This window comes from Onychostruthus taczanowskii, unplaced genomic scaffold, assembly GCF_017590055.1.
Source record: "Onychostruthus taczanowskii isolate IOZ18803 unplaced genomic scaffold, ASM1759005v1 scaffold9, whole genome shotgun sequence".
In the NCBI taxonomy this organism is placed as follows: domain Eukaryota; kingdom Metazoa; phylum Chordata; class Aves; order Passeriformes; family Passeridae; genus Onychostruthus; species Onychostruthus taczanowskii.
Window position 1 is genome coordinate 550,536 of NW_024506993.1, and position 20,183 is coordinate 570,718.

General features: G+C 50.5%; 1 protein-coding gene across 1 annotated transcript in view; it reads left to right on the forward strand.

Annotated features, from left to right (window-relative positions):
* The window catches only part of RAD18 (RAD18 E3 ubiquitin protein ligase), a 39,494-nt gene extending 26,819 nt beyond the window's left edge, over positions 1–12,675 (forward strand). Inside the window, exons 11-14 of the mRNA XM_041425876.1 lie at positions 64–198; positions 3,102–3,258; positions 10,040–10,102; positions 11,682–12,675. Coding sequence (XP_041281810.1) covers positions 64–198; positions 3,102–3,258; positions 10,040–10,102; positions 11,682–11,781 — 455 coding nt within the window. The 3' untranslated portion in view covers positions 11,782–12,675. The remainder of the gene's footprint in view (positions 1–63; positions 199–3,101; positions 3,259–10,039; positions 10,103–11,681) is intronic.
* The last annotated feature ends 7,508 nt before the right edge of the window (positions 12,676–20,183 follow it).

Sequence of the window (20,183 nt, forward strand, 5' to 3'; positions counted from 1 at the left end):
CTTGCAGTGTTTGTGCCACACCTTAGTCCTGTGGGGTGGTCACTGATGCTCTGTGCCTTTCAGGAAACAAACACAGAAGTGAATTCAAGTTCTTGGTGGATCAAGTAAATAAACGGTGGAAGAAAATGGGTGAGAGGAAAGCAGAAAGTGCTCAAAACAAAGAGGAAGTTGCTGTCAAAGGGCTGCCAGCAGCCACAGGTCAGTCACATTTTGTATTATTCCCTCTTGGACCACACTAAGAAGTGCTGGATTCCCAAAGAAATGATCCTCCATCTGTTGTTGTTCTTCTGGACCCTTTAAGGGGAAAAAAGCCCAACCAGCATAAAGATCAAACAGACCCTAAAGTGATTTACTGCTATTGATTTTATAGTAGTGTATTGTGTGTTGTGTGTGGATGTGCTTTATGTGGGGCACGTTCCAGTGGGTTGGAAAGGGGTGTCAGGTTCTGGTTCAGGTTTGCTGGAGGTGCTGAGGGTGGCCACATGGCCACTCTGGAGTGAAGGTGAGGTGGGTGCTGCTGGAATTGGATTCAGGAATTTTCTGTCCTGAGACTGAAGCAATAAAGTCCTTGGGCTCGTTTTAGGCTGTTCATGTTGCCCCTCTCCGACTGGCTGTGTTTTGTGTTGTGCACTGGAGCACAGTGGGAGGTGGGAATGCATGGCTCAGCTCCTCCCTGGCCGGGAGGAAGGGCAGCCTGCTGCTTCTCCATCCTCCCCCAGCCCCAGGCATCACCAGGTGTGCCTCAGAGCACTGCCTGGTCTCCTCTGCCTTGTGCTGCTTCCTGGCTGCTTTGGCAGGGAGCATCTGTCTTTGAATGTGGGCTTTACAAGAGCATTCCTCAGCCTGACAGAACTTGTGGATCTCTCACCTGAGTTCTGGAGAGTCCCCCTGCCACAGTGGACACTCAGGAAAGCACGGCAGTGTCGTTTGCCCCAGCTCTCACAAATCCCTGTGCTCTTCATCTGTGCCTCTCCCCAGTGCTGCCTCTTCCAGCACAGCTCTGCAGAACAAAAAGAAACGAAGACAACAGTATAATAGCATGAATTTTGTCCTTATGTTTCCTGCAGACCTTGGTGCAGTGCATAATCCATTCTGTGTAAAAGTTAAAGGAATCTCAAGGATAAAAGATTTTAAGCTGTTCCTCTTCTATAGCAGAAGAAGAGGCAATGTGTTATTGGATCATGGGGTCACAGCCTTGATTTCCATCTCTGGGAGGGAGAGATGGGCTGCTGTGGATTTTGGGGTTTCTGTCTCCTGTGTGAGCTGTTCTGTGTGTGCTGCCCTGCAGGCTCTGGGAAGAGCTGATGTAAAACCATGGAGTTTTTCCAAAAGAGTGATCAAGTAGAAAATAACTTGAATCAGATGTATCATTCTGCATCATGTTCAGAACGTGGCAGCACCTCATTTGTTTCTGGCAAACCTGCACAATTTCCATTACACTTTGTTCTCTGAGCTACCAATAATCCTTGGAATTTCAGTTTTGAGTTCTATGCAAAACATCTGCACTCGGATGACTGTTTATAAACAACTGAAAAAGCAGAAAGGTGATTTCCAGGGGAGGCTACAGATGCCTAAAGCCTGTTTCCTCTTGGTTCCTTGTTAACAGCAATTGCCTTTGTGTTAAACTGGGAATTGCAGCATGGAAAGGAGGAAGGCAGTAATGGCCTGATGGTGAGCTGGTAGATCCAAGGCTTTGTCTGCATTCCTCACCCCCTTGCTTTGGGTTCTCATGGAAGTGGTGGAATTGTACAGAATTAAAACAGACCTTTGGTTTGACTGGGGCTTTGTTGTTCGTTTATTTTAATTTCCCCCTCCCTCTCTCCAGTTGCCTCTCCTGTGCTATTGGTTGATGTAATTTAACCTCACTCTGTTTGTGGTGACATTTTAATCATCTGTTCCTGATTTACGTCATCTTGCTTTTCATCTTTAAGCTTGAAATATGTTTCCCAGTCTTTATAACTTTTAAACATGGGGCTGTGCTTTGTCTAAGGGGAAGGCTCCATAAGGATTTGATATATATTGGTGCTAAATAATTTGATTCAATAAATATTAACTGTGCTGGGCTGCGTTATTGCACAGGCCTTTGCTATTTTTACCCTGCTAATTTCAGAGAGTTGTGTTTCATTAGTTGGACAAGCGACTCCCTGGGATCTGCTGGTTGTTTTCAGCAGGCAAAAATATGCCCCTGATATTTAATTATGCCTGTTAGCAGGAGAGAAAGGGCAAGCTGAGCTGAATCCAAAGATTGTGAAGTTCCTGCACACTCTAATTAAAGTTCTGCTTGGCCATTTCTGTCCAAACCATTGCTGGAGAGGCAGAAAAGTCAGTGGTTTGAGAGGAGCATGGCTGGGGCAGAGGCTTAGTGTCCTGAGTGATTTTTAGTTAAGTAACTCACTTGCAAATATCTGGGGGTATGGCATCAGGGCAGTCTGTCTTTTCCTACCAGAATTTTTAACCTGTTTCTTTTTTTTCCTTTGGAGGGGCAGAAGGTGTCTTTTCAGAGAAGTGTTCATCTTTTCATTGAACAAAACACGTGACACAGAAAACAGCAGAAGGGTTTTCAATTTTTGGCCGTTGTGTTGTCTAGAAATTATTTTTCCTCTTAAATGAAAATGTCAGTGCATTGACCTTGTGTGAGCTGCATAAGGAAGTAAATCACAACTGAAAATAAGCCTGTTAACTTGGTCTGTAAAACTTAAAGCTCAAGCTGTCTGATGCAGGGGCTGAAGGGAGATGGTAGCACAAGCAGCCAGCAGCACTCATTAAGTGCTTGCTAATTTCTGAAATAAAGTTCCATCTTACGAGATGTGTTACACATCCTCACCCTTTATTTCTCTCCTTGTGCTTGAAACTCAACAGTGAAACATTTCTGGTTCTCAGGGAGTTGTTGGTTGGTTTCCTTTTTTAAATATACACAAAAAGAAATTCAACCTTTGAAACTGTCAAAATTTTGGAAAATAAGTATGTGGGAACGAGATGTTGGTATTTAAATGTTCATAACTTAATTTTTTCTTTAAAATCTTATCTCTGGGCTGCAGAATCCTAAACAATAGTATTTTGCATTATCATTCATTCTAACCTCTTGTCTTTCCTCTTGGCAGAACCTGGGGAAGAGGCTCCCACAGCTGTTGTCCCTGGAGAGGCCCAAGCACTCCAGTCAGAAATTCCTGATGGCCAAAGCAGTGAATCTCCTGGCCTGAGGGGGTGGCAGAGGTCAGCCTCTCCCGAGTTCTCCCTGTCGTCTGGCTCAACGTGCAGGTCAGTGGGGCAGTCACTGCCTGGGCTGAGCTGGGACAGCCCCAGTGCAGGGGCAGTGGCACTGCCAGGGAGCAGTGCAGCATGCAGCTCACACTCCTGCACCCGTCCTGGGCTTCAGCAGCCTCAGGAGTGGAGCTGAATTCATGTAGAATTCACTTAATGCTTCATAATGCCTTGGTAAGGGATTGCTAGTGTAAGTGTTCCTTTGGATACAGAGACAGGGAGTGGAACGTCTGGGGAACCAGGAGTGTGTTTGGTGAGTCCCTGCCACTGCTTCACCTTCCCATCTGCTGGAAGCTTTATTAGAGAGGTCCCAAAATTGATACACCCCCAGTCTTTTAAATAGTATAGCTGTAAGGGCCTGGAGGAAAGGTGAAAAAGTAATTGAAAACAAATACAGAATAATTGGGTTTTGCTATGTGTCTGAAAGCAAGAGAGCTAATCTTGCTATCTTGTTGATAACAGAATTGAGAGGAGAATGCAGGTCTGCATTACCAGGAATAAAAGGGTTTCCTGTGTTTTTAGAAGTGGGAGATAATCAGAGAAAGTAGCTGAAGGTCACCAGCTGAGCTAGGAGTGACATTTCTTGATTTCCCACCCCTTAGACCCCTAGTACCTGCCTCTTCCTCCTTGTTCTGCAAATATTAAGGCTAAGGTAGTGATTGGCATCATTGTTGGTTATTAACAGAGCAATCTAATTGAAATATTTTGACAGAAATCAATTTTCCTAAAGCCATTTTGGTTTACAAAGCTTTTAGAAGTCATTATGAGGGTTCTTTTCCACAGAGGGAAATGTTGAACTGTGAGTGAAAGCCTAGGGAGACTTTGGAATGGGGAGATGAGCTCGGGGGGATGAGAGAGCATCAAACAGTAAATGTCTCTGTTTTACAGGATCAAACTCTGCTGCCTATTTCCATTTACTTGCATGAGTGGGAGCATACAGTAAATATTTGTCAGTAAACAGCAATCTGCTGGCAGGCAAGCTCTGGGGAGGCAGGAAGGGTTGTTGTTGCCCTTTCAGAGTATCCCTGCATTTCTGTTTGACTTCAGACCTGCCTTCTAGACCAGTAAAGCCCTTCCCCTCCTGTGGCCTTTCCCCTCTATGTCTTTCTGCCTGAGCTGGTACTAGAAAATTGATAAAGGCAGCAAAGCAGTTTATTTGCTGTTCAGTGAGTAAGAAGCCTTTAGGTGAGCACTGGACTAGGTTTCTCTCAGTTAGTCAGGATGTAAGTGATGGCAGCAGTTTTTCCTTCCCTGTGACCAGGGAACTGTTCTCCTGCCCATTCCTGGGTCAGTCCCAGAGCTCACCTTGCCACAGCCCCTGCTGCAGTGTCTCGTTTCCAGGTGTGCTGTTGGAGCAGGTTCCAGCTCCCAGTGGGACCTGCAGGGGTTGGTGACCCTCTGGTCTGACTCTGGCAGGGGCAGCTGGAGAGGCCAGGCAGCCTTGGGGCATCAACCCTGCAGCTTCTCCTCCCTTGCATCCAGCTGCAGCACAGGGAGATGGGAGCAGCAGCAGTAATGCATGGGGGCTCAGCTGAGGTGCTGCCTGCTGGGGAGGGAGGGTCCCTCCTGTGTGACCACTGTTCCTGGTGCCAGCCTGTGCTTGCTGAGGAGCACTTTGGAGTGTTTTCCTTGGGGAAATAAAGAGAGGCTGCAGGGAGTCTCCCCCTTTCCAAATGCTGAGGTAGAGGAACACATACTGAAAAGAGTCAAATGTGCTCTTGGTCTGGACTGTCTGTCTCCTGGTAGCTGCTGTGAAGGGGCAGGAGGGCTGTGGCAGTGCCCAGCTCCTGCTTAGGCCTGTGGGGTCCTGCTGTGCCCACGGACCAGCTCTGGGCTGTGCAGCTCCACCCAGGACTGCAGCTCTTCCTCCCAGCCTGCTGCTCCCTCTGGGCTCTGTGTGCAGAAGGGCCCTGGGCTGTGGCAGCACTGCCAGGGGCTGGAACAACCTCTGTAGTCATTCCAGCTGCATGAAAGAAAGACATCTTATCACTGTGTCTTACCATGGGGCTGGGATTTTGTTAATTGTAGTGAAATAAAGCCAGCAGAACTCAAACAAGAATGATTTAGATGTTGATGGTTTTAGTAGTATTGTGGTATTGTATCAAGTAATGGGTTTTCTGAGGCTTGTGTTTTTCTGATAACGAGAGGGTATCCTTGCCAAGAGTAAATGTTTTTCACATTGAAATGTCAAAACTGGAAATACATTTGGAATTCCAAATCCGCATGCTGTGCTCCTGTGAGGAGGGCACTTCTAAATGGAGGGCTGTTGTATTGATGAATTAAAACAAAATGAGCATGTTGAGTAGCATATCGAATAGAGCAGAACAATTCACAAGTCAGAGTCGAAATGTTTGTTCTGCAAAAGGATGCTGCAAAGAAATCAGTGATTCTTCTGTTTTCTCCTTCATAAGGTTTGTCCCTTTTCAGTCTCATGTCAATACTTGCTAAGGGAGCAGTTGGTCAAGATTAGAAATTCATCCATTGTACACTAATCACTGATGAACTGATATTATTCAAAGGTCTGTGCTAAAACTGAAAAGATGAGAATTTTACTCCTGCTGGAGAAAAGCTGCAGGCCAGGCATGGAGGTTGTAGCAGTGCCCCAAACATGCTTGTGCTCTAGAGAGATTGATGATCCCACCAGGAGAGCAAACTGGGTGTTACAGATAAGCACCAAAACACAGCCATGGCTTTGAAAGGGTAATTTTTCAAAGCTCTGAAGTCACAGTTGCACAAGGCTTCCACAGGACTGCAGTGCTCCATATGAATAGTCCCGTGGAATTCTTTGACTCTCTGGGACTGAAGCCAGATTTTACGCAACTGCTTAAACAATAGGAAAATTAGAAAATAAATTAGGAGGAACAGTGATAAGCCAGTTAATGAGCTATGTGAAGGAAATATTCCATTATAAGTGTTTTATATAATGGCGATAATATGCAGTTCTTTAAGCAAATTATTTTTTCTTTTCTGTTCAACACAAGTGTCGGTTCTTGATGGCTAGAGTGAGACCTGAACAGCAGACAAAACCCAGCATTGGCTGTGTCTGAGATGCTGAAACACAGTCAGAATTTTGAAATCCTGGTGGGAAAGTGCTGTGTCCACAGCCTGTATAAATCCCTGTGCTGTTGGAATACCCAGAGTGACTGCAGTGTCTGCCAGGAGGGGTTCATGCCCGAGGAAGGGGCCTCATTTGCAATGTATGGGGCTTTTTGGCAGTGATTTAGGAGCCATTGATCAGGATCCAAGCTCTGGGTTTAGCAGGTCATTTATCCTTGGATTTATGTGCTTTACATAGTATGGGCTTTAGTTCATCACAGAAGAGGTAGAAATGGGAGTGCACTGGGTGGCAGCAGCCCTCTGAAATGGGTGCCATGGGTTTGGAGTGTTGGAAATGCTGTGAGCTGTTCCTGGGCAGCTGCCCCAGCCCGAGTCTGGAGGCAGCGTTGTCCTGCGCCCTGGCCATCGCTGTCAGATGAGAGAAGTGTACGAAAATGTGTTGATCAGTGCAATAATTGCCTTTTATAGATCTTCAGGACTTTTTTACTTAATAAATCTTGCCCTGCTTTGGCTCAGAGACGATTTGCATCACAGTGTTTGATCTGTGAGTTTTGGGCTCATTGTGAAAGGATGATGATACTTTCCTGCTATGCTGTTGATTCATCCTTTTCTTCCCAAAACTTTGAGCTGTAACAAAGGGCAGGAGCTGTGAGGCGTGGTGGCAAGTCCTGGGGAGATTGTCAGATAGAGGCAGCTGGTGGCCTCGGATGTGTGTGGTGGCAGCTCTTACCTACAGGCTGTGTCCAGGAGGACTCAGTCCCTGGTCAGGAGCCGTGGGCTGAGGACATCTCTGAGCCCTGAAAGCAGGAGCTGTGGTGGGGAGTGCTGCTGGGGCTTCAGCCACCACACCCCTCTGCTGCCAGACTCCCGAGGGAAGCAGTCCAGGAAGGTGCAGCAGATCCTTCCCTTTTCCCAAGGCACAGCCTCAAAGGTGTCTTCTTGGGCTGCAGAGGGGGCCGTGGAAAACTAAGGAAGCCTGGAGAGAGTCAAGGAAAACAGCAAGATGGTGGAGGCTGTGCAGGGTTTGCTACAGACAAGAGCCCTCCGTGGGCAAAGCCAAGGCTGGCAGAGCTCTCCAGAGACAGGAGCATGAAGCCATGGTCTGAAGAGAAGGTTCTGGAAAGCCGTGGAAGGTGCTGGTTGCACAGCTCACCTTGGGCACGGCACGGTGCCTGGCTGCTCCAGCAGCGAGCTCATCCCGCTCCTTGCAGGGGGACAGGATTGCAGGAGGGAGAAAGCTGCTTTCCCTCACTCCTGGGACCTGGGCATTCACCTCCAAATGCCATTGGTGAAATGAGGTGGGCTGGAGCTCATCTGCTGTGCCAGCATTGAGGGAAAACCTGCCCAGAGCCTGGGCCACAGCACACGGTGGGGTGGGAGGATGGATGGATGGATGATGGATGGATGGATGGATGGATGGATGGATGGATGGATGGATGGATGGATGGATGGATGGATGGATGGATGGATGGATGGATGGATGGATGGATGGATTGGATGGATGGATGGATGGATGGATGGATGGATGGATGGATGGGAGGATGCTGGCTGCTCACACAAGGCCGAGGAGGAATTTAATCTGCCTTAAAATAAACCAGTTCAAAGGGCTGTTTGCTCCTCTCAGTTTTACAGCAAGACATGTCATTCACACTTACATCAGCTTTTTTATCTCTATTTTAGGGTGGTGTGTTTATCTTAAATGAAAAAGCAGGGGGTGGTGGAAGTCAAGCCCAACTGAGGGTCAAGAAAGGAAGAGTTGACTCTTGGTTGACTGTAGGGGGTCAGGGGAAGCAATCCTGCAGGAATATGGAGTGGGACAATTGCCTGAGTCACTGGAGCTGCATTTTTCCCATCGTGGAGGCATGAATAAGTGCAGGATCACCTTGCCACAGGATGCTGGCTGCATCTTGAGCAGTTCAGGTGGAGAACTTTAATCGTTTTGGCTGTAAAAATTGACTCATCTGGAAATGGTCTGTAAAATTGTGGGAGAGATTAGTGACCTTTAGTTAAGAAAAGGACAGAAAACCTGTTGTGGGAATTTGTCTTGAATTTGGAGTCTGAATAAAGTCTGAAGGGGTACTTTGCTGTGCTTGGATGCAATGTAGGTAGATACCTCTGAATCACTGAAAAGGCAGAAAACATCGGAGGAATGAACAAAACAAAAATTGTAAATTCTGTGAACTCTGTGAGCTACAATTTGTAGGAAAAAACCCCTTCAGAATAAGGTGGTTGTTCCTCTTATTTAATTCATAATCTTCAGTTTAAGGGCTAATCATTGATGCTAAGAAGAGGGCGGAGTTTTCTTCAGGGAAAGAAAAAGTTAATTTAAAATACAAATTCACTTGATGATCAAAATTGCTTTTGTTTAGTTGACACTGGTTTTTGATAGTTGTTTTTCAACTGTGGCATATTTGAGGATTTTTTTTTAAATTTTCAATGCCTTTTGTCCCCTGGCATGTGGCAGAAAGGTGTGTGATTACCTGGGCTCCAAAGGCTGATGCCTGGCAGGGTGCAGAGAGCTGCTGCGTGGAGCAGTGGGATGCTGGAACAGATCCTGAAACAAAGGGCTGTTAGCTCCAGCGGGAAGTTCAGAACCCTGCTTTGCACAGCTACTGCAGCTCCTCGGTCTCTCACTGCAATTAGGGCGTAGGAGTTAATTGGGGTCTCTGGGGAGCGGTGCCTGTGGCTCAAGGGCGCGTTCGTGGCTCCGTGTGTAGGCCAAAGGTGGAACTCGCTCCAGGACATTTTGTACTTGGTTTTAAAAAAGTTTGGTGGGCCTAGACCATGGATTCCACATGTGAATTCTGAACACACATTACTGGTTTGAACGTTAGCCAGGCTTTTTCAGTTTTATTGTTTTGCGGTGACAAACGCGGCGGGTGATAAATGCTGCAGTTTTCAAGGCAGGGAAGTACATCATGTTCAGGCCTCAAACCTGTTCTTTTTCTATTTTAGGGGACTAAAAGCACACAAATAGCCCCGTGTCCTCCCCAGTTCTTTTTTAAAATGCAACTGGAACATCGGAGTGGGGTTTGGAAATATGATGATAGCTCATTCCCTGGGCATCCACTTCGTGCACCGAAAATGAGCTTTTGATGGGCTGCTAATTCTGAGAGTAAAAACAATGTTGACTTTCAAAACGTTTCCCATCCATTTTTGGTATCTTTTTCCTTTTTATCTATTTGACTGAATGTGTGTGTGTGTTGGAGGTTCTCTAACCTGGTGTTGTCCAGCCAAATTCCTGTTGGTTCTGTAGTTATCGCCACAGTAACAGCTGAGGACTCTCACTTCACAGGGGAGACAAAATGGCAAAGGTTGAAAAAATCCTGCTGTCTTACAGAAATTTTATGTCACATTGATTTATTTAAGAGAGACTTTAAAAAAAAGAACATACACGTTACCCCCCAAGATGTCTTGCAGATCCTCTCCAGAGAAACTTTCTGGTGCCTGAGAGTACAGAGGTGGTGTAGTTACCACCTAACAGACATAAACATGGAACTGTCTTGTGTGTTAAATAATGATAATGAGACCCCAGGGATAACTGAAAATGAAGTGAGACAGAAGCTTCTGGACTGTGCTGTAGGTTGGTGTTATTTCCCATTGCTGTTGGTACTGGAGGGGTTGGTCTCATCCAGGGGTTCTGCTGCCATTGCTGAGGGGAGCCCTGCGTTGCTGTAGGTGTTGCTGAAACAATTTCCATCTGTTTTATTTCCCCCTTCAGCACCAGTTCAGACATTCTGACAGATATGGAAAGGTCTGAGATGTGTTCACCGTCCTCTGACAGGTGAGTAGAATATCCAAGAGTCCTTGGGATGGGTTTAGGTCTGTAGTTTGCAGCTGGTGGAATCCTAGAGAAGCAAATGCCTCAGGAAAGTCAGATTCTTGAAGAATCCCCACAGTTCTGAGAAGCACAGTTTGGTCAGTGGATGTGGATCCTTGAAAAATGACACCTGGGTACTCCAAGAATCCACAGATGCCCAACTGAGTATCTTTATTCTAAGGGATATATAACTATATATTTGCTTTGCTATGGAAAATTAAATCTGATCTCTATTGCATTTGAGAATTCCATTGTTGACAGAGCTGTAGGTGAGGCTGATAAGTTGAACACGCTGGAATTGAGCATCTGTTTTGATTTACTTCTGTCTGAGATTAGAAGAGCACTTCTTGGTTGTTAAAGTCTCAGTGTCTGCAAGTCTCTGAATCATGTTTCTGTTTCCCCTGTGAAAAGCCACGTGAAGGGGCTGGAGAGGCCCGTGGGTCTGCGAGGCCCCTCCGTGCTCTGGGAACGTTTGTTCAGTCCCACCACCAAGCTGGATCTGACTGCTGGGCTTCACACAGATCTCCCTGGTGTGGCTGAGGGTCCCTCATGCAGGAGAGCCTTTTCCATCGTGGTGCAGCTCTGAAACACTGCTTGTTCCTGCTGTGTCTTCAGTGTGTCAGTCAGCAGATGTGGACCTGAGCATCTCAGAGCTGCCCGTTGTTATTTTCAGTTGTGAATTCCCAGTTTAAGACAAATGAATAGTCTCTGCAGGATGGATTCAGCCTAGCAGATGGCATAAAACAGAGTGCACTTAAAAGGAATGTTTAATTAGCAAAAGCTGTTGACAGATTAGTGGCATCTTTCATGTCAACACTATGTGGAATTTTAAGCTTCGAGGCTGAGTGACAGAAATCAGCTGCTTCATTTACATACAGCCAGTTTAAGATTTTTTTCTTTAAAATTAACCGTGACTAAAAATAAAACAGTTGTTGAGTTTTCTGTGGAAAATACTTTGTCCATAAATGAGGAGAGTGCCTGGCAAGGCTGCAGGCCCCAAGCCCTCCTTTTGGGCTAACCCTGACCAACCTCTCATCCTGCTTCCAGGGGCTGTGCCCCAAACTGCTTTTTCTGATAGAGCATCTTTATGGATTTGTCAGTGCCAGGGGTTGTCCTCAGTTATGGACAAGGAGTCTGGGGGGTTGCTGCTTTTCCTTGGGTTCCAAACTGGTCTCTGGGGACAGAAGGAGAGGCATTGTGATGACCCTGTTCCTGTGGGCTCTGGGGCTATGGGATGATTCATGGTGCTGTCACCTTCCTCAAATGAGAAGGCAGAGAAATATTTGTGTCCCCATCCTTGGAAGTGCCCAGGGCCAGGTTGGGCAGGGCTTGGAGCACCCTGGGATAGTGGAAGGTGTCCTGCCCATGGCAGGGTGGAATGAGATGATCTTTAAGGTCCCTTCCAGCCCAAACCATGCCCTGATTCACCTGTAACACGTACGTGTGCAGCCTCTGTGTGCTGCTCACGGTGCTTCTGCACGGCCTCGGTGTGTGCTGTGCTTGGGGCCTTGCAGACCCTGCCACCCTTGTGTTCTTTCCCCAGCAGCAGCTCCGTGGTGGCTCTGACAGGGAACAAGAGGAAGCTGCGGCGCATCCCCGGGGACAGCGGGACCATGCCCCAGGGCAAGAGGAAGAGGAGCTAGTGCTGCAGGAACGCCCAGCCCAGCCTGGGAATCACCTCCTGGCTTCTGCCCGTTCTCCGGGTCCCTGGGCACTGAGTAAAATGCTGCATTTTCACATCACTGCCATTCCAGGCTGGTGGGCTGTAGGTGGTTGAGGCTGGGCACAGAGTGCCAGAGCCCTGCAGGAGCCTGGCCTGGCTCCTGTGCCCGAGTTCCCTCGCTGGTGCAGCACCTGGGCTGTGTGCTGCCACTGTTCTGCTGGCATCCTGTGCCAGCCTCTTCTGCCCTCCTGGAGCAGCTGCAGGACGGTGCTTTGTTTGGGGGTGGGCAGGGACTGGTGGGGAGGGAGGGAGATTCTGCCCTACACTAACAGGCTTTTTTATATATGTCTGTGTAAACTTACTCAGTATTACGTGTCATTATTTCAGTTTGAAGTCCTGAAACTGGAAGGAGGTGGGAAGGTTGTTGGACATGAAGTATTTTAGCTTTCAAGCAAATAGTTACATTGAAAAGTCTGATCTTCCTGAGGAGGTGGTGGGATTCTGTGGTGCAAGAAAATGAAGGAAATGCAAGCAATCTGAACATCAGGGAGGGCTTTGAAAAATAAAGCTTGTAAGCAAAATATGAAAATTCTTCAGGTGCTTTTGCTGAGCCCTGAAGTTTTGGTCAGAGCCTGTCAGTGGGAGCTTGGCAAAGAAGACACAAAGTCTGGGTAAGATTGAGGGTTATTGTGTCTTGACTTCAGAGTGAAGCTGGGATTCAGAAATAATCCTCCTCAAGCCATGGTTCCCGGGAATATTTGTGTCTGGAACAGGCTAAATCATGGCAGATATAAACTGTCATAAGTGTGTGAGGTGGAGAGATGCAAAGCAGAAATCTGGTTGTGTTGATTTGGTACTTTTTTTACTAAATGAAACCTTTTGAAAGACAGTAATTATTGATGTCTGCTTTAGGGCTGCCTTTTTGTCACAGCAGCTCACCTCAGGCATTGGAATTGGTTGCAGTTGGCCAGTGAATGGTAATAACACTGGAGATGAGTATCATAAAGAGCTTTCTCCAGGCAGAGCAGCTGCTGCTGTTTGGGGGAGGGCCCTGGTGTGGGGACCAGTGCCTGCCTGGCTGCAGTGCTGGCATTTCCACTGGAAATGAGCTGAGGAGCCACGGGAGCTGTGGCAATTCCACGGGGCAGGAGAAGGCAGAGAGCAGCTGCCACGTTGAGTACGGGCATGATCAGACTGGTTTGCTGACAGCCCGTGAAGATTGGGGTTTTTGTATCACTTATTGTTGTCATCACCATTTACACTCCAAACTGGTGACCTTTGCCTGAGCTGGAGCTTTTGCCCTCCTTTGGACGGGGCTGTGGGTTGGTGCCACTTGTGGAGCTGACAAACGTGGGTGGGTGTGTGGCCGTGAGGCACGGAGGCCAAGGTGCAGGGAGGCTGCATGGAGTGACACGCTGGGCAGTGTGGATGGAGGCTTAGGAAAAAGCATGGATTTGGTGGTCTGCTGCCTCATCCCCACCCTGGTGGAGTGGGTGCCTGGCAGGACCCTGTCTCTCCTGCCCCAGCAGTGCCAGCCTGCTGCCAGGTCCTGCCTTTGCCAGGAGTGGCTGCTGATCCCCCGGGTGCCATAAACGATGCTGCTGCACATCTCACCGACCCAAGAGTCACAGGAACTGCATAACATAAGGGAAAAAACAGCAGGGAAGGAAACACAGTGTCCTCCCCACGCTGTCCTGTCCCTGCTCCCCTGGGCAGCGCTGCTCCTCCGTCACTGAGCCAAGGGCCAAGTGGGACAGTTGGGGACTGAGCAGCCAGGCTGGGGACACAGGTCACGGCCAGAGGAGCCGAGCTGGCGCTGACAGGGATGATGGACAGGGTGATGTGGGACAGGGCATGGCCCCATCGGGGGACAAACCCCACCACTGTGTTCTTTGGGTGAGTAATCACAAAGTTACTGCATCCTCCCGACACTTCTCACTGACTCTGATGATGTTTGTCACATCCCCTGCAGCCAGTGCCTGGTGCTGGGCTTGGCAGGGCAGGGCTGTGAGTCCCAGGGACCCTCTGTGTGTCACCCTGCTGGGGGTCCTGGGGACCCTCCATCCCCCCTGCTGCGGGTCCGTTCCCAGAGGGGATCCGGGGCAGATTCCTGATGGCTCCCTGGAGAACTGGGAGTAGGGCAGAAGCTCCTGGGGACTGAACCTGGCAGCCAGGGTGGTGCCGGGCCGGGCTGCCCCTGGAAAGCTTTGGGAAGGGCTGCTTTGGGCAGGGAATCCATTCAGCAGGAAATGAACTTGGTCACGGAGCAGTCCCTCAGGCCGGGGCAGAAGGGCGAAAGTGGAAACAAAATAATCAAAAAGTAGAAATGTCCTGTTCCCCCAGCCCGGCAGGAGCCGTGAGAAAGGCAGCAGGGCTGGAAGGGGGAGAGGCAGGAGCAGAGAAACCCTGCTGGGCATGGGCACTGCTGCCTCCCTCCCCAGGAGCCCTGTGCAGGGAGCAGCTGGGCTAAAACTGCACTTTGGGGCACGGGCATGGCCTGGCTCTCGGCTCGGCAGGGAGCTTCTGTGGATGTGGCAGGCAGGGATGCCCTTTGCCAGGCTGTGCTGCCTGCTTCTGCCTGCTCAGAGCAGGTGCTGCTGTTTCCAGACTTGCCCTCGAGGTCGTGAGTGAGCTGGCACACGGGGAGCTGGCACACAGCTGTCCCACAGCTGCTGGCACATGGGGAGCTGGCACACAGCTGGCACACAGCTGTCCCACAGCTGCTGGCACATGGGGAGCTGTCCCAGGCTGGCTCTGCCCTGGCCTGGAGGGATTCCCACCCAGCCAGCACCGGGCAGTGTGAGCTCAGGGCACGGGCGGTGGGCTGAGCACCCCGGGGGCAACCTGTGGCTGCTGGGGACAGGCAGGGGTCAGGGTCAAGGCCACTTCTCCAAGGGTGCTGTGTTTGCTGGCTGGAGTTAAAAATAAAAAACCTTTTGGTTGGAGGTGGGTCTGTTTTGGTAGAAGAACAGATATTCTGGAATTGGAACACCTCACACAAACAGAGGAATTGAAGATGAATCACAGTTACCTGCTGGGCAAACCCAACGCCAGGATCTGCTGCCCAGAGGAGAGAATAATCATGGTTCTGTCCCACCTGGCACTGAAAGAGCCAGAGGGCCTGAATTCAAAATGATTTGGACAAACTGGTGAGTTGGCTCTGAAACAACCATCTGGAACTAAATAAAGAAGAGCATGAATTACCAGCTTCAGGAAGAAGGTAAACACATTACTGCAAATGGGAAGTAATTAGTGAGGCAGAAAAGTTTGTATAAATGTGGCTGGACTTCATTTTTGTAGTGAAAGCTCAGTGCTCTGGTTAATTACTTGGCCCTACAGAGGCATTCCTGGAGCCTGGACTGGGGCTTTCATTGCAGGTGTTTGGTGGGAGGGAAATGGGGGCTGTGTGGAAGCACCCTCACCTTTGTGGGCATTCCCAGACACACCTGCTGAGATACTCACACATATCTGCTGGATTATCCTGGGATTGCAGCCTCCTTCATAGCACTTGGCTAAGATTGTTGTAGTGATGAGCACCAAAAGTGACTCACTTTCCTTTACATGTGCAAATAAATGTAGAATTTGCATATGAATATATTAAACCAGACTATATTCTGGTTTTGTTCTGGCTCTTCTTTACCTAACAAAATCTCATATAGATCTTGCTATTTATATTTTGTTCAAAGAGAAAAGTGCCTCACTTTAGTGGACAGAAGCATCAGTGCGTGCAGGGCTGCAGGCAGGGCTGTGCCTGGCATTGCCTGGGTGATGCATACCTCTGGCTCTGGGAAGGTTTGGTTACTGTCCCAGATCCCAGGAGGTGACACTCGGTGTGACACTGGGCGTGCAGGTCCCCTGTCACTGCTGCAGGTGGATCCCACGGGGCTCTGGGTCTCACTTTGCTTGTCATTCCCTCGTGATGGTGAGTGGGAGTTCAAGCACTGCAATGAACAGCTTGAAGTTACACACAAATGTAGGAATCCCCCCCAAAAGTAGTAAAATGATTTTATTATCTCCCAACAGCTTGAACCTGAAGCCTCTTGTTAAAAACCACACGGATACATATTTCAGCTTTATTATCCCAACTTGTTACTCCCAGGCCTGGGCAGGCTCCATTGGTTTTATGGGCTTTGAGGCCATAATGGGATGAAGCAAGGAACATTTTAGCACAAACAGCGTCCTTGGGAGCCCTGGGCAGAGCTGGCTGCTCAGGGAGGTGCCTGGGGAGAGCCTCTGCCCCCCTTTGCTGGCCTTGGGGTGCAGGGCAGATGGGAGTGGGGGGTTCCCCAGAATCCACAGACTGCATCCACCTGCGAGGCTCTGCCCAGCCTGCTGGGACTGTCTGGGTGCCAGGATCAGCCTGGATCAGCAGGATCCATGGCCTGCTCTGCTCTAAGTGGGTTTAGGCTGGTTGATTTGATCAGAGCCCTGCTGCTGTGTGCCAGGGCTCGCCCTGGGGCAGGAGGTGGCATCTCAGTGTGCTCTGGGATGTGTCTGCGGAGCCTCTGCGGGTTTCACGTGGAGTGCCAGGGATTGTGGGGATGGAAATGTGTGCTGGCTTAATGCCAGGAGCTTCAGGCTCTTTTTCCAGGATTTAGCTCCCAAAGCTGAGGCTCCAGTGCTGGTGTGGGCTGGAGGCCGTGGGAGCAGAGGCTGGTGGATTTCAGTGCGTTGGGGATCCAGAGGAAATGGTTTGAATCCCATAAACCTTTTAGGGACATGATGTGAAGGGTTCTCTAACACTGAGTAAGTTTAGTGTAGTCCCACACTTCTTTTCTCTTCACACTGGGAAAGAGAAAAGAAGAAATTATCTCAATATGTGCATGAACTCGTGTAAATTCTCTTTCTGCTGTCAATGCTTTATAGAACTCAAGACTGCAGCATCCAAGTAGATCCTCCCTTCTCCATTGGTCTGCATACACAGGTCAGCTTCTCTGGCTCCTTCTCCCCTCCCAGTAATGCTCTGATGACTCAGTTTCCAAAACCTTCCCCAGCCATGGCACAAGTCTGACAGCCAGGTAGTGTGCTGGGCCAGAAATTCTGGGACTGACCATGGGCTGCAGGGCTTTTTCTGTGTGTGTGTTCTTTTTTTTTTTTTTTTTTTTGTTTTTTTTTTTCTGTATTTTTTTTTTTTATTATTTTTGTTTTGGTTTTTTTTGATTTTTTTAAACTGTGATCAATCTGAGGAATAGGTTTTTGGCTGGGTTTTTTTGCTGTCGTTGTTGTTTTCAGCTAACAAAAAGAAATACCACGGCCAGAGGATGGTGCAGGAGGGGATGTGATGGATGACACAGCATTACCCAGGAGTGGAACTGTCACACAGGTCTGGGCTGGCTTATGTTGCCCCTGAGCAGTGAACTCAGTAACACAAGGAATTTGGTGTGTGGGTTTGGGGCCAAACAATTCTGTGCATTGCTGATATTTCCATGCTTTGTCTGCAAATCCTTGTTTCCTTTGGTGCAGATTGCAATATTGATTGTGTGTTTTTGTGGAAATCAGCACACCAGCTGGTGAGCCATGGAGGAATTCGATATCAGACTTAAGAATTTACTCATGTGCACATTTAAGAGAGACACAGTAAAGTTGTAACTGACTGTGCCCTTAGTATGTTCCCAAGCCTGATTTAACAGCCTGCATTCATCAGCTCTGTGTTGAAGCACAGGTATGCCTTTTCCCTGGAGATGTGTCCATGGCACTGCTCTTCTCTGTGGTTTTAGTAGATTTACCAGAGCTAGGCTTCCTGCAGGCTGAGTGCAGGAGGTGAGGGCTAGGAAAAAATTCTAGGGTGAAGAAATTCCCATGCAGGAGCAGCCAGGTACCATATCCTGGCTCTCCAGCCTGCAGTGCCTGCTGTGGGCTGCGGCCATGCACGAGTTCATGGGCGGCTGCAGCTCCATCTGCAGAGCTGTGGCCTGGCCTTGACGTTTTGCCAGACCTCTTCTGTCCTGGGGACCATAAAGTTGTGATTCCAGATAGCTATTGGAAAAACAGCTATTTCAGATCCAGCAGTAAACCAAACTGCAATTAAATTTAGCTTTATTTAGTGTTTGTGCTTTTGATTATCCCAAAGCATGTATTTTTAAAATAAAAATGTTTCCAGCTCTATGGCATCCCTGAACATTTAAAGCTGGAAGAAGTAGGGGATGACTCAGAAAACCCTTTGATTCTCACAGGATTCTTTGCTTCAAAATCATGTGTGTTTGAGTTTTAGTGGTGGAGCAGCTGCAGCTTTGCCTGAAAAAGGACTGAGCATCTCTGGCTGTTGGGGAGGCAATGCCCAGCCCTGCTGGGATCACCTGGGGAAGGGCAGCAGAGCTGGATGTTATCCTGATCCATGCCCATGTTTCAGGCCCCGGGTGTGCAGCCCTCACTGGGCTGCTCCTGCACGCCAAGTCAGGGCAGAGCCTGTCAGAGCACGTGGCCCTGGGAGCAGTGTGGCACTGGCACGGGGACAAGCAGGGTCAGTCCTGGCACAGGCTGCACAGGGGCACTGGGCTCCTTCCAGCAGTTCAGGTCTGTTCTGGAAGGGAGCTGGGTCTGTGGGTGACACCTCATCCAAGGCAGAGAGGAGCAGTGGCTGCTCTGCCTCACCTCAGGCACCATCTCACGGGTGCTGCCGCCACACCTGAGTCCCCAGGGAACTGAGCAGAAGCCAAGGGCAAACCTTCCCTTGCCTCTACCCGCAGTCACCTCCTCCTGAGAGCTCTCCCCAAACAGCAGGACGGTAAAGAAAGCATTTCACGTGGTGAGCTGCACTCTGCAGCAATTCCCACAGAAGTTTTATTGCCTGAGCGAGGAAGAACGTGAACCCTAGAGGGAACAACGTGCCAAAGTATTTAACATTTCTTCATCTTGCGTGGAGCTAAAACTTCCCAAAAATCTTTAAAAATAGCTGCAGGGATGTTTGTTCAGGGCCTAAGGCTGGGCTGAGGGGAGTTTGAGATGTGAGTTGGAAGTGGGGAGCAAAGGGTGGTGATGCTGGGGGCCTTCAGGGCTGCTGGACTGGGAAGGTTCCGTGCTCTTCTCAGCATCCCACCTGCACTTCCAGGTTCTGGATCCCTTGTAGGGAGCCTGAAAATGGGGACAACCATTGAGCTGTGCTGATGAGCTGGTGACAAATGGTGTCACTCATAGTACTGCTCCTTCTTTTATAGAAATAATACTCTGAAATCTTCCTCCTGAAAGAACAGGAATCTTGGTGGGTGTGTTAATCACCGAGTGACCAACGCCTGAGCCTGCTCCTGGGACGAGGCCGGCCTGGCATTTACGGGGGGCCCTTCCCTGGCGTCCCGGCAGCTCCGGCAGGGCAGGGCTGGGGCTGAGCCCGGTGCGTGCCCCGAGCCGCGACACCGGCGGCTTCGGGCTACCGGGGCGCTGGCCCCCGCCCAGCACCGCGCTCCGCGCTCCCCCTCGCGGCACCGCTCCGGGAACCCCGAGAGGAGCGGGGCTGCGGGGAACCGGGGCTGCCCGGAGGAGAGGGGCTGAAGAGAACCGGGGCTGCCCGAGAGGAGAGGGGCTGCCCGGAGAACCGGGGCTGCCCGGGGGGAACGGGGCTGCGGGGAACCGGGGCTGCCCGGAGGAGAGGGGCTGCCCGGAGAACCGGGGCTGCCCGGAGGAGAGGGGCTGCGGGGAACCGGGGCTGCCCGAGAGGAGAGGGGCTGCGGGCAACCGGGGCTGCCCGAGAGGAGAGGGGCTGAAGAGAACCGGGGCTGCCCGGAGGAGAGGGGCTGCGGGGAACCGGGGCTGCCCGAGAGGAGAGGGGCTGAAGAGAACCGGGGCTGCCCGGAGGAGAGGGGCTGCGGGGAACCGGGGCTGCCCGAGAGGAGAGGGGCTGAAGAGAACCGGGGCTGCCCGGAGGAGAGGGGCTGCGGGGAACCGGGGCTGCCCGAGAGGAGAGGGGCTGCGGGCAACCGGGGCTGCCCGAGAGGAGAGGGGCTGCGGGGAACCGGGACTGCTCGAAAGGGGCTGCGGGGAACCGGGGTTGCCCGGAGGAGAGGGGCTGAAGAGAACCGGGGCTGCCCGGAGGAGAGGGGCTGCGGGGAACCGGGGCTGCCCGAGAGGAGAGGGGCTGAAGAGAACCGGGGCTGCCCGAGAGGAGAGGGGCTGCGGGGAACCGGGGCTGCCCGGGGGAACGGGGCTGCCCGGAGGAGAGGGGCTGAAGAGAACCGGGGCTGCCCGGGGGAGCGGGGCTGCGGGGAACCCGAGCTGCCCGAAAGGGGCTGCGGGGAACCGGGGCTGCGGGGCTGCCGGTGTGTGCGCGAACGGCCGCGCTCCGGGCAGGGCGCGGGGAAGATGCTGAGGCGGCTCCGGCTGCGGGGCCAGAGGCCGCGGGCGGGCCCCGAGGGGCCGGGCCGGGACCCGCCTCTGCCCGCCGCCCCTCAG